Source organism: Arabidopsis lyrata (genome assembly GCF_000004255.2).
Source record: "Arabidopsis lyrata subsp. lyrata unplaced genomic scaffold ARALYscaffold_5, whole genome shotgun sequence".
Classification (NCBI taxonomy): domain Eukaryota; kingdom Viridiplantae; phylum Streptophyta; class Magnoliopsida; order Brassicales; family Brassicaceae; genus Arabidopsis; species Arabidopsis lyrata.
The window spans coordinates 13,642,311-13,654,880 of record NW_003302551.1 but is presented as its reverse complement, the minus strand read 5'-3'; the positions used below and the strand labels follow the sequence as shown (position 1 = coordinate 13,654,880).

General features: G+C 34.0%; 2 protein-coding genes across 2 annotated transcripts; one reads left to right on the top strand and one right to left on the bottom strand.

The window, feature by feature from the left end:
* Window positions 1-313: 313 nt before the first annotated feature.
* Window positions 314-3,660, bottom strand: LOC110228173 (serine/threonine-protein kinase ATM). Its single transcript, XM_021024698.1, has 3 exons — window positions 3,475-3,660; window positions 3,318-3,393; window positions 314-3,105 (listed from the first exon to the last, which is right to left on the bottom strand). The coding sequence occupies exon 3, from the start codon at window positions 3,095-3,097 to the stop codon at window positions 623-625; it is 2,475 nt and encodes an 824-aa protein (XP_020880357.1). The 5' UTR covers window positions 3,098-3,105; window positions 3,318-3,393; window positions 3,475-3,660; the 3' UTR covers window positions 314-622.
* Window positions 3,661-10,916: 7,256 nt separating this feature from the next.
* On the top strand, window positions 10,917-11,474 carry LOC9313669. Its single transcript, XM_002877555.2, has one exon. It carries the CDS (start codon window positions 11,144-11,146, stop codon window positions 11,399-11,401), a length of 258 nt encoding a protein of 85 aa, XP_002877601.1. The 5' UTR covers window positions 10,917-11,143; the 3' UTR covers window positions 11,402-11,474.
* The last annotated feature ends 1,096 nt before the right edge of the window (window positions 11,475-12,570 follow it).

The following is a 12,570-nucleotide window of genomic DNA, read 5'->3' as shown; positions in this document are numbered from 1 at the left end:
TCAATACAGATGGACTACTCGAGCTAATCAAGGAGTTTCGCCATCTCTTTTGCCACCAGAAGTTTGTGAAAGAAGCTTATAAAGGCACCTCCAAGAGAAATCTTGATTCAGAGACTAAGTATAGGGTGAGTGATCACTGTGTACGTGTGATTGAGTGGCTTCTTAGTCTTCATTTCTACTTTTGTAGTTATAATTCTATGTGAATACAACTTTAATTACTATCTTTGATTGAGAAGTGAACAAGTAGAAACAGAAGATCCCAAGCTTTTCAGTTACTTTCAATGTGGAACATATTCTAAAGAGAGATGAAGAGAAAACTAAAGTAAACATTTATGTGTACAAAGGAAATACTTCAGATCTTGTTGGAAATATTAAACTAGGCAAGAACTGCCCCTGAAGGGTGGAGATTATAAACTAGAGAGCTTCGAGCTATCAAGGAAAAAGCTGAAAATGTTATTAGAATATTGCCGACATCTTCTCTTATCTAATCTTATTCTAGAACTACAGTCAAACTAAAGACTGAAAACACAAGAACCCAATTCATAAGATGGGATACATAAGTTACAACACATGGTACATTAGAAATCATGAGATGGTCGCATTGATGTATGTTAGGGATTGTTCAGGAAGAAGAAGAGCTCGGCATAGAACTAACCTTTTCCAGAAGCCCCGTGATCTCGCTTTTCAGTTTTGCCTTTGTCTCTCTTGATAAACTATCCCCGGATTTCTCCAGCATTGCTGTCATCATCAACAGATTCTGCCTCATTGAATCCACACTCGTTGGTATATTGTTCGGTTTCGGAATTGGACTAACATGTGAGATTACCGGCCTTCGGGGGGCAATGTTCCTTTGAACGGTTATCAGTTTCTGCTGTAACCTAAAATTCACTAAGGTTTCACCAAATGGGTTAGCTTTCTCTAAGCTTTTAACTGCTTCTATCGCGTCGGCACTACTCACAAAGGCGACTTGCGCACCACTAAATTCTTCTGAAACGTGTGTTTCGGAAGAATCCAACGGGCCAAACGCAGAGAATGTTGAGGTTAGGTCGTCCCTTGAAGGCATTGACACTTGGGAGGAAAATTTCAAGAAGAGAATTGTGATTCCTCTGGTTAATCCATTAGGTGACTCCTCTTTCTTCCGATGTTTTCTGCGCTGAGTAGGCTCAACTTGAGGCAGAACCAAAGTTGGCTCTGTATTTATTCCATTTAAGTCAGGTATCCCACTAGTGGCTTGTGCAACTATTGGAAGCTCTTCTGCATTCTTCCTCTTCCTTCCTCTCTTTTTCTTCCCTGAACTAGTGAAAAGGTCTGCACTCGTGAAGTGTTTGAACGAAGTTGGCTGGCTAGAAACAAACTGAGTTCCTGAGACTCCGTAGGTTGAACACGGAGCTGTCACCTGAAAGTTAAGCATCGTAGATCTTGGTGTCTTCTCCTCTTGTGGGCAGACATTATGCTGAATTAAAGTCTCAGGTCTTTGCATCTGGTCAAATTCTGCAGTACCCAAAGCATCGCCTCCGCTGTTCAGGTCCGGTACAAGTGTAACAGCAGGTCTGTTGAGTGTATCTGCCGTAGTAGCTTTCCCGTCTGGAGCTTGTACCAACAGTTTGTCTTGAAAATCTATCCCCAACTGCTCATTTGCAACAGAATTAGAAAAATTTGAGTGACCAATGATATGATTGATCTTTGTCTTCCATGAATTATTTGACTTGGAGGCCTCGTGCTCAATATTTGGAGTTGAAACACCATTAAGGGATTCGATCTTTAACTTCTCTGATATCTGCAACTCGAAGGTCTTCTGCTCAGTATCAACAACTGAAACACTGTTGAGAGGCTCAATCTTTGACTTCCCTATTTTCTTTGACTTTGAGGTTTTCTGAACAGTACCACGATTTGCATTTGTAGCTAACATCAAATCCTTGAAACCAGCCATGTTAGCCAATTGCATCTTGTAAGCATTTTCATCATGATACACAGAAATTCTGAATTTGGAGAAGAACCACTCAAAGAGACCAATATTTTCAGTCTCTTCTGAACAATTGGAGTCCACAGCAAGCAGCTTTAGTTTAGATATCAAATCAGAAGGAGGCACATTTACTAGATCGTCTCTCGCAGATACATTATCAACCTCGCTTACAAATTTCCTAAACCATTCTTTCCGAAACCTCTTCCTGCTATTACCTGCAGCAATGGATGGAGAACCAATGAACTGACTGTCATTCATCTTCGCAGTGAAACTTTTCCTACCCTCATTTTCATGTAGTTGGCCCATTGGTATCTGCTTATGCCCAAAGAGAGTATAAAAAGCCGATAACCGACTCTGCATAACTGTCGACTCAAGTACCCCAGCATTCAAAACACATTTCGCAATATTCTTCAGCTGGGTGACAAACTCTTTTGGTTCCAACCGATCTACCGAGAATTCACGCAGTATCAAAGGCTTGTTCTTCCGAGTTGTTACATTTTGTGCTGGCACTATTCCATTCCCATCAGCAATGCAAGAACAAGTCATATCAAGTTTCAACGAGTTTCTCAACAATGACATAGCTTTCTCTACCGCATCAAAAAACCCTTTATCGTTTCTTTGATTCAACACTTGCTCAAAGCTCTCTTTGAAAGGCTTCAACTTCAAAGGTGCGAACCACGAAACAAGATGGCTCTGACCAATATATCTAACCATAAAACTCTCCTTTGCATCAGCTTTAAAATCAACCACTTCTCCTGGCCACCATTTCTTGTATTTAGTCATCACCCACACAAGATTCCCAACAAGAAACTCCTGAGTTTCATCTTCTCTGCACCCATTTCCTTTAACCAGATTCTCATTCACACAACTACCATTAGACTCAAAGAAATTGTTAGAACTAGTCCTAGTTCCACTGAAATCAACAACAAGTGATATATTTCCCCCAGAAACTTCAATCTTCCTCACTTTATCACCACCTTCGTCTTCTTCTTCCATTAATACCTCCTTCACCGGAAATTTCCCATCGCATTTGAAACCACTCATAGCTAAAGCTCCAGAATCTAAAGCCACTACACTAGATTCCTTACTAAAGCCTTCTCTTAGGGTTTTCTTATCTGGGTTTTGTAATTTCATCACTGCACCTAAAAACAAACAACAAAGAAACCATCTTTCTGCATCAAAACTACATTTACTCATTTTTGATTACCAAATCATCCCCAACAACACAAAAATCAAATTTTTACAAGAAAAAAAAAACTAAATAAATCGAATCAGGAAAACGAAACCCTTTGATCAAAAGATAAAAATCAAACCTTTTTCTACGGAAAAGAAATTAACAAACAACAAAAATTACCTGAGAGGACAAAACAAAAGAAATTTCCGAATTTTCTTGAGTCAAATGTTCTTCTCTCTCACAATGTGAGTGATTCCTGTAGAGAAGCGCAATAGAAATTGTGTGAGAGTGAGAGTAAGTGAGGTGTGAGGAAGAGAGAGAAGTCTAAGAAATGTACTCTACGGTCTTCGTCGTCGTCGGTGAGAGATTCTTTTCTACGTATTACTGACTACTCTTGGAACATTACTTCAGAATCAGAGTGAGAGGTATACAGCTTAAACCGGAAATTTATACCATAACCGTATTTTAACAGCAAACCGGAAAAGTCTCACCGTTAAACACGAGGATTTTATTTAGATTGGATTCTCTTCTCCATTAAAGACGGTATCTGTTCCTTTCATTTATTCATTTTAGCTTTTAAAATAAATATAATGAGAAAGTGAGCACTAAATTGAGGTTTAAACTTTTAATTTTTGATATTTAATATTTTTGCTAATTATATCTCTCTCTATATTGGGTTACCAATCAAGAAATAGTTTTTTAATTTTATGTGGTTGGAAAACAAAAAAAAAAAAAGAGAAGAGAAAGAGAGCATAAAGTCTAATTAATTTGATATGTTTGTTTTCTATATTATTAATTAATGAAAAATAAATGTCAAATTAATTACTTTCTTTTCAATATACATATAGTATGGAAACAAAATTATTGCAGGTCAAATTTTAGTAAAATCATTTTGTGTAAGTCAAAATTTTATCAACTATAATTAAGATTTTAAAAGATAATTTTGACTCAAATGTATTTAAACTAAGAGAAAGGATTCAATCGACTATTAAAAATGTACTAAATTCACATTTTTATGTTCTTTTGTAACACATATAATTCATTCTTTTATTTTTGCTCGCATCACATAATTCTATTTTTTCTATCATAAACTAATTCTAATTACTAGAAGAATATGCCAAACAGAGAATTATTTTTTGAGAAATTGTTAAAAATGCCCATTTTTCAATACCCCTTTTTCAATACTCCTTTTCAAAAATGCCTCTTTTGAGAGTTCATTTTTAAGTTTGCCCTCTTTTAATTTTTAATGACCATTTTACCCTTATTTGAAACAAAATTAGGTCCACAAAATACAAAATATTTTTTGGCGGGAAAAGTGATCCCGCAATTTTCCCGCCAAAACACTTGTAAAAACCTTTAAAATACCTTGTAAAATTTTCCCGTAAAAATTTTACCGCCAAAAAATTTTTTTTGCGGGAAAAGTGATTCCGCAATTTTTTTGGCGGGAAAAATTTACAAGGTATTTTAAAGGTTTTACGGAGTATTTACAAGTGTTTTGTAAGGTTTTACAATGTATTTTAAAAGGTTTTACAAAGTACTTATAAAGTTTTATAAGGTATTTATAACTTGTAAAACCTTATAAAAAACTTGTAAAACTTTATAAAATAGCTTGTAAAATCTTATAATATCTTATAAATACTTTATAAATACGTTGTAAAACCTTTTAAAATACATTGTAAAACTTTATAAATACCCTGTAAAAAACCTTTAAAATACCTTGTAAAATTTTCCCGCCAAAAAATATTTTGTATTTTGTAGACCTAATTTTGTTATATTTCCTTATATATTTATGATATCTTTTATTAAAAGAAGGGTAATTTAGTCATTTTGTACATAAAAAGGGGTATTTTTAAAAATGGACATCCAAAGGGGGCATTTTTGAAAAGGGGTATTGAAAAAGGGGTATTTTTGTGAGTCTCCCTTATTTTTTTCTTTAGTGTTAAAAGAAAAATTAATTGTAAATGTCATTTGTTAATCTGTACTTCTCGGCACAAATAAGAAAATGTATTTGGCCCATTTTTAGTCGAGTTGCCTCATTGAAACTTTTAAGCCCTACTTAACTTTACCAACGATTATCTTTTCGTTGGGCTAAGTAAGCCCACTGTATTGACCATTTTTCTTTAGCCCATCATGGTGAGTGGAACTCTGATGTATATGATGTGAAGTTTTTGTCGGTCAATGCCGGTCAACGATCGTCAACATCGATGATTAATATACTAGAATAAGATGTTCGTGATGTTGACCACATGTCGTCATATAGTTGGTATATGTAGGCATGCAATACATCTAGTTCGTGTACTTGGTTGTACATTTCTAAACTTGGCATGTGTAGTCATGTATTCCGTTATACTTGGTGTAGCTGAACATCTTTTTTCCTTTTTTTATATGATATGAATTATGAAGTTGTTGGACACATCACACATAATGCTTTTTCTTTTTTCTTATGATTGCACGTAGGCTTGGGCATAATACCCGAACCCGAAGAACCGAACCGAACCCAACTCGAAAAATCCGACCCGAACCCGAAGTTTTAAAATACCCGAGCGGGTTCTAAACTTCACAACCCGAAAACCCGAACCCGAACCCGACCCGAACTCGAACCCGAACAAGTACCCGAACATACCCAAAATATAAGTACATAGTTATAATATATTAGTAATATTTATACTTGTAATAACCTAAGTGCCTAAATTATTCGGATGTTAAGATATTTTTGGATGTTTTAGCTACTTTGGGTTAGATATGGGTTAAAATACTTGGGTTTTATAGATTTTTTTAGTATTTTTCAATACTTTGCATAGAATCGGATACAAAATTTCTACTATTTAGATACTTCGGGTAAACCCGAATCCGAACCCGAAATACCCGATCCGAACCCGACCCGAACCCGAAGTTTTAAAATACTCGAACGGATCTTAGTTTTCTAAACCCGAACCCGAAAAACCCGACCCGAACCCGACCCGAATATCCGAACGCCCAGGCCTAATTGCACGTTTTAGGGAGCAATTCTTGGGTTCACCCCTAATGAATCATTTTATTCACCCCTTTTTATTTTTACTAAGCATAATTTGCCACGTAATAAAAAAATTAAACTCATTTAATTATTAAATCTAATCTCTAACCACTCTTTCATAAACTCAAACCGATATATAATCTCGTTTAATAACAAAATCTAAACCTTAATCCTCTTTTGTATACCCAAACCGATATTTAAACTCGTTTAATTATAAAAAATCTAAACCCTAATCGTACTTTCTAAACCCAAACCGATATGTAACCTCGTCTAAGTGTAAAATCTAAACCCGTTTATAAATCTAAACCGATATTTAACCTCGTTTAATCATAAAATTTATACTTTAACCCTTTCTAATAAATCCAAACCGATACATAATTTCGTTTTAGTGGCTAACTAGATTTTATAATTAAATGAAATTTTATTATTATTATTATTATTATTAGTTGATAGATTCTGATTAGCTAAAATAAATGGGGTGAATAAAAGGGTTAACTTCTAAAGATGAACCAAAGTATTTTTCCGTTTTACGATAGAGTCATAATTACTCAGGACATAGTGTGAATGTGTCCCCATTTTTAAAATTGTAGAATATCTTCTTGTGTCAACTTAAAAAATATATTAGTTATTTAAATTCAATTATTTAGACTACAAGTATCTATATAAGAAAAATAAATTTTAAAAAAAAAATTATATATATATATATATATATATATATATATATATATATATTAAAACAACAAACGTTACACTGATCAAGAAAAGTTGCAATTTTCTTGTTTCATTATTATAAATAGAGTTTTATCATGCGCATACAATAAATTAAAATTAAATTGTTTGTACATAGAATAATCACTAAACTTTGTTTAATAAGAACGCTGACATTTTAGCACTTTTGAGGTGGAAATTCCCAACTTCAAGAAACCTCATTGCTTTATAATAAGTTGGTTTTTTTCCTTTTTATTCTTCTTCTCAATTGTTTTTCTTGATTAGTACTCCCTCCGTTTCGTTTTAGTTGTTGATTTAGGACTTAAATTTTGTTTCGTAATAGTTGTCGTTTTAGGTTTTCAATGCAAATGTTTGGTAAAAATTCCAGTATTATCCCTATTGTTTTAATGTTTTGGCCAATGAAAAAAATTATAAGATATATTAATAAAGGGTAAAACAAAAAAATTAATGTTTTTCTTAATTTGTGTGAAAAAACCTTAAACGACAATTACAACGAAATGGAGGGAGTATAGTAGTACTATATACCTTATTTATGTTTTAAAAATGGCAGAAAGATAATGGCAGAAAGATAAACTCATATCAACTCATATCAATTGTTTGTACATAGAAACAATTGTTTGTACATAGAAACAATTTATGAGTTGTTTGTACATAGAAACTCATATCAAAGTTTAGTGATTATTCTAATCAATTGTTTTTCTTGATTAGTACTCCCTCCGTGTTTTCTCTAGTCTAGATCTCTCTTTGGTTTTTTGTAGTTGTTGTTGTTTGGGCTTGATTCCTTGGATTTAGCTTTTGGGATTTGCGTTTGGACCTTTGCGCTTCTGCTCTGTTGGATCTTCTGATTCTTGGTTATGGGCTAGGTTTTGATTTTGAGTTTGTCATTCGGATGGTATTTCGTTGTGAGATCATCTACTATCCCCTTCTCTTGGCTGCTTTGTTGTAGTCTGATGGGTTTCAGGCCAAGCAATGGACTCGACCTTCTGCTCTTCTCTTGCGAGGACGTCACTAGTTTCATGACGGTAGATGGCGGAAGCTAGGTCGACGAGTGTCCGTGTGTTAGAGTGGTTTGTCTTCTTTGACTTATCTCAGGTCGAATCTCAAGGGTTGTCTCCTTGTTCCTAGCTCTTTGACTGTTCTGGTTTGGCGCGACGGTGGCAGTTTCTGTTTCTCTGTTTTCAGTGGGCTCTGCTTTCCTTCTTGTCGGCGTGCTATTGGTTTGACTTCGGTTATATGGCACATCCGGTCTCCTTGAGGCTGCTCGGCGCTAAAGGTTCTATGGGAAGTTAAGTGAAGTCTACTGTTTCAGCTGGTCGGTTTTAGAGCATTGATCCATTTTGATCCTTAGTGTATGTCCATCTTGCCTTGTAGTTTAGTTATGACTATGGCTTCCCTTTCATAGGGCTTTAGACTCCGGGGAAATCTTGTCTTCCGCCGGCTTTAGACTCTGGGGAAATCTTGTTTTCCGCCGGCTTATGCTTTGTAACACATGTATCCTTTCAAGTTATTATCAATAACATCAGATGACAAAAAAATAAAATAAACTCATATCTCTCTATCTATCTGGTTTCAAGGCACTGCCTTTCCTGAGTTTCATGATTTTGATTCCTCTGACATTTACTTTTTTTTTTATTATTGTCCTCTGACTCTCTTAATTTTAAAAATTTGATATCAAAAAAAGGATATACATAACTTATGGCATATGTACAAGACATGGACTGCCAAAATTCTCCTCTTTACCTAAACCCAATAAAGCTTATGTTGTTAGTAGCAATTTAGTAATCTATTTACTCCCCCAAATACAGTCACAAACAGCCTTTTTCTTTCATCAGTAAATTCAGTTGACTAGAAAGACAAAATATATTTAATAAATTTTAAAATAAAAATAAATCGTGAGAGTTAGAGTGGGATCGGTAAAAATACTAAAATGTGGTATTGAGTGAATTACATTTTTTCTACAATTTACTTCTTCATTTTTTTAAATCGGGAATGATATCGTTTTTTAGATTAGCGTCTATACCTTGCTAAATCTGGTTCCACACCAAATTGATGTTGCAGTTGGTTGATAAGTGTACATTTGTAGTCGGATCTACTCTAGACAATATCTCAAGCTATGACTTTGATCAATACATTTAAAGTAATTGAATGTTAATTAAAATAGACTCATTAACCATTAACTAGTTTGAGTTGAGCCAACTATAACAACTTGTTCAGAGCTTAAAAGTACATATTATTGTAAACGTATTCATTGTTGTTTGAGATTATTACAATTTGATAAATGGCAATTTAGCGTATTTGTAATTACAACTTAGAAATTCTATGACATGTCAAGTTTGGTGGAAAGAAACCTTTAACTTAGAATATTGTGGATATTAATCAATTAAAAGTAGGATAATTATAAAGCACTGAGATTGAACCGAAAAAGGTTGTTAATGGACATTCTACATAATTTCTTGCATATGGAAAGAATATCCATGTGCTTTTAGAATAAGCCCGATCGATCAAAAAGTTTGATCCATCCTTTAACTTTTTTTCGTTACTTTTTAAGTTAAATGAACTTAATAAAAATAACATACAGTCATACAGATACAGTACACTGGTTGAGTTGTGTGTATTGGGATAAGACACATACAGTGGTCAAGGAGAGAGCGAATTGGAGTTATGAAAATATTGGGATTTGAATCTATTACCTACCGCTGGGACTCACATCTTGTGAGTCACATGGAATTCTTTCACCACTTGAACGTCGCACCACTAAATCATTAATATCTAATTTTTTTTCGTTAAAATAGTTCCATTTCTTAAAATCATAAAAATTCAACAATGTTTCATTTGGTGGTGAAAATCAAGTTAATCTCGAACGGTAATCCGCATTGATTTATGCATATTTGACTACAAATTTTTTTTGCATTTAGTGATGAAAATCTAGTTGATCTTTAAGACTTTAGCCATGCCGTCCCTGAGCACTGCAACATGAAACAATTGTTTGGAATCGTTAAAAATTTTGATGCAAAATTAGAACCTTAAAATATTTTTATTGTAAAAATAGGTCCCATTTTTTTTAAAATTTTAAGTTTTTAGTGTCAAATTTTACAATTTGTTTATAAAATCCAAAAAAGTAAAAAAATTGCTTGAGCCCTCTCTTTCTCCGGGTCAGCCCTGACTTTAGTTAATCTGGTGTAATGATAATTTATAACCAAGATTGCAAGATAGTAGTACGTAAATGGCAAAACAAAATTATCAGTTTAGTTTTAACCGGGTGCTTGTCTCCTGGTGGCAAAGAAACCTCGGCTGAGGCACCCGCTACCCGGCTTCGAGTTCCGGCCACTGCGCAATTTACCTACGGGGCGCAGCGTCCCAGACCACCAGTTCCAGGGGGCCCTTAAGTGGAGGCTTAAAAATCCCAGGCACGCGGGCTAATGCCTAGTGAGCTAGTCGGATCACAGTGTGGTCTGGACACTGGGTTATCAAAAAAAAATTATCAGTTTACATAAAGTTGGTGAATTTTTGAAATAACAAAAAATATACCCCTTGTTTCTTTAAATTATGCTATTGTTAATGACCTATTGATCGTTTTTTTTTTCATGAAATTAATCAAATATATAATAAATAAACATATGTATTGGATAGATCCAAAAAAAAAAACTTAGAGAATATGTAAAAAAGAAAAAAATAGCTATCTAACTTTCTTTTACTTTTTCCTCTTGGAACATTGGATAGGCAATTGAATTTTATTTTACCCCTATGCACAAAAGACATTTCTGTCTCTCTATCTCTCTATCTCTCTTCTCATAAATCTAGAGAGAGAAAGGCTCAAGGGCATAAGATAGGGTTAGGATATTTCGAAGCCCACAAAAGAAAAAAAAAAAAAGAAAAAAAAAAGAGAAGCTAGAAAACATTTGGTTCAAAGTAGTAATGATAATTTTCCTCCCCTACCTCTGACTTCTCTTCATCCCTCATCATCATTACAACCTCACTTCTCTCTCTACCTTCACTTTAGTTCCCAATATCATCATGATGATAGTGATGATGATAATTCATGTTCATCTTCGTCGTCTTCTTCTCCTTCTTCTTTCTCTTCACCTTCCAAGTCCCAACACCCAAGAAGAAGACATCAACACACAAACCAAAGATCAAGAATCCCAAGAAAAAGAAGATGAAGTAGTTGATTCTTATCATCATCATCAAGATTTTAAGATTAGGGTTTACCTTATCTCTCTCTACTTTTTCGTTTAGATCGGTTCTTGATCATCATCATCATCATATGTTTGTATCTTCATCCACGTGTGCGTACGAGATCCAAAAGGGGAATCAAGCGTCTCGGTCCGATCCTTCGCTGCTTCAAAGCGATCTTCATCTTGAAAATCACCAAATCAAGTGTGTTTTTATTATCTCTTTTTTCTCTTTTTGTGTTTCTTTTTCTTTTGACTACCTTTTGTATTTCTATTTGCTTCTTTTTTTCTTTCTTCCGCATATCTCTTTTTTCGATCGGTGTTTTGGTTTGACTGATTTAGATTTATGAATCTACATGTATGATCACTATATATCCCTATATATGTTCTTCTTCCGAATTCTACTCAAGAATTTATATCCCATACATGATGGTTATTTATTTTGGAAAATATTATCATGTTATTGCTTGGATCGATGAAATCTAATAAGGTAACACTTTATTATATATACTAGAATATATGAACAACGATTCATTAAGATATATATGGATGTATGCTGAATCAATTCGTAGAGTTACGTTGTCACTAATGATGCGTGTAAACACGATAACCGTGGTGGATGTTTCATGAAATGAATATGAAGCAGGTTACATGTACATGTCATATCTGTATATATACATAATAGATAGATCTATATGGTAGATCGTTCCTTATATACAAATGATTGTGTCGATTGGTACAGTCCAAAAAGTTATGATGGCTTAGGTGGCGAAGAAATGTGTACGAACATAAATGCATTTACAAATAGTTTTCTCGTTCTATATTTGAACATATATTTTTAACCAATTGTAAAAAAAATTCGAGACATCATTTATCGCTCTGTGTTTTTGTCGGTTTTGTCTCTGCATCAAAGCTATAAGATTTCTGTTTTTGTCTTTGAGCATTACTCATAAGTTTGCATGCAAAAAGAAAACACACACCTTTTGAATTTAACCTAAATTTGTTGTGATAGTTTCATTGATTTGTCCCCATTTCAGCACAAACTAACTACATAACGCATGTTATTGAAAACAATTCAGTAAATACTTTTAGCGATAAAATTATTCCATTTACTCTGTATGCGCGCGATGGCAAACTTGTGTGCTTCCTTGCTGTTTTGCTTAAAGAATCAGCTTGCTTCCGGTAAAATCAATTCATCAAATAGGCATTTTTGTTCTTGTAATAGGCCATAAGGTTTCATTTTGGGTTCCGGTTTAAGAGAATCAAATTTTGAAGAAAAAAAGTAAGGTATTGAGTATTGACTATGAAGTTAACATTTTGGAGGTTTGGATGATTAAAATGAATGGTTATTGATTATATGTGTTTATAATAGTACCTTAAAAGAGTGCCTAGAAAAGTTGTTCTAGACAATAGTGCCTTTTAAAAGAGTGCTAAAAAGTTGTTAAGTGTCTATACCAGTTAATTTGACCTGTCTAGCCAAATAATTAACTAACAAAAATCTAATACTTCAAAAGTGAAT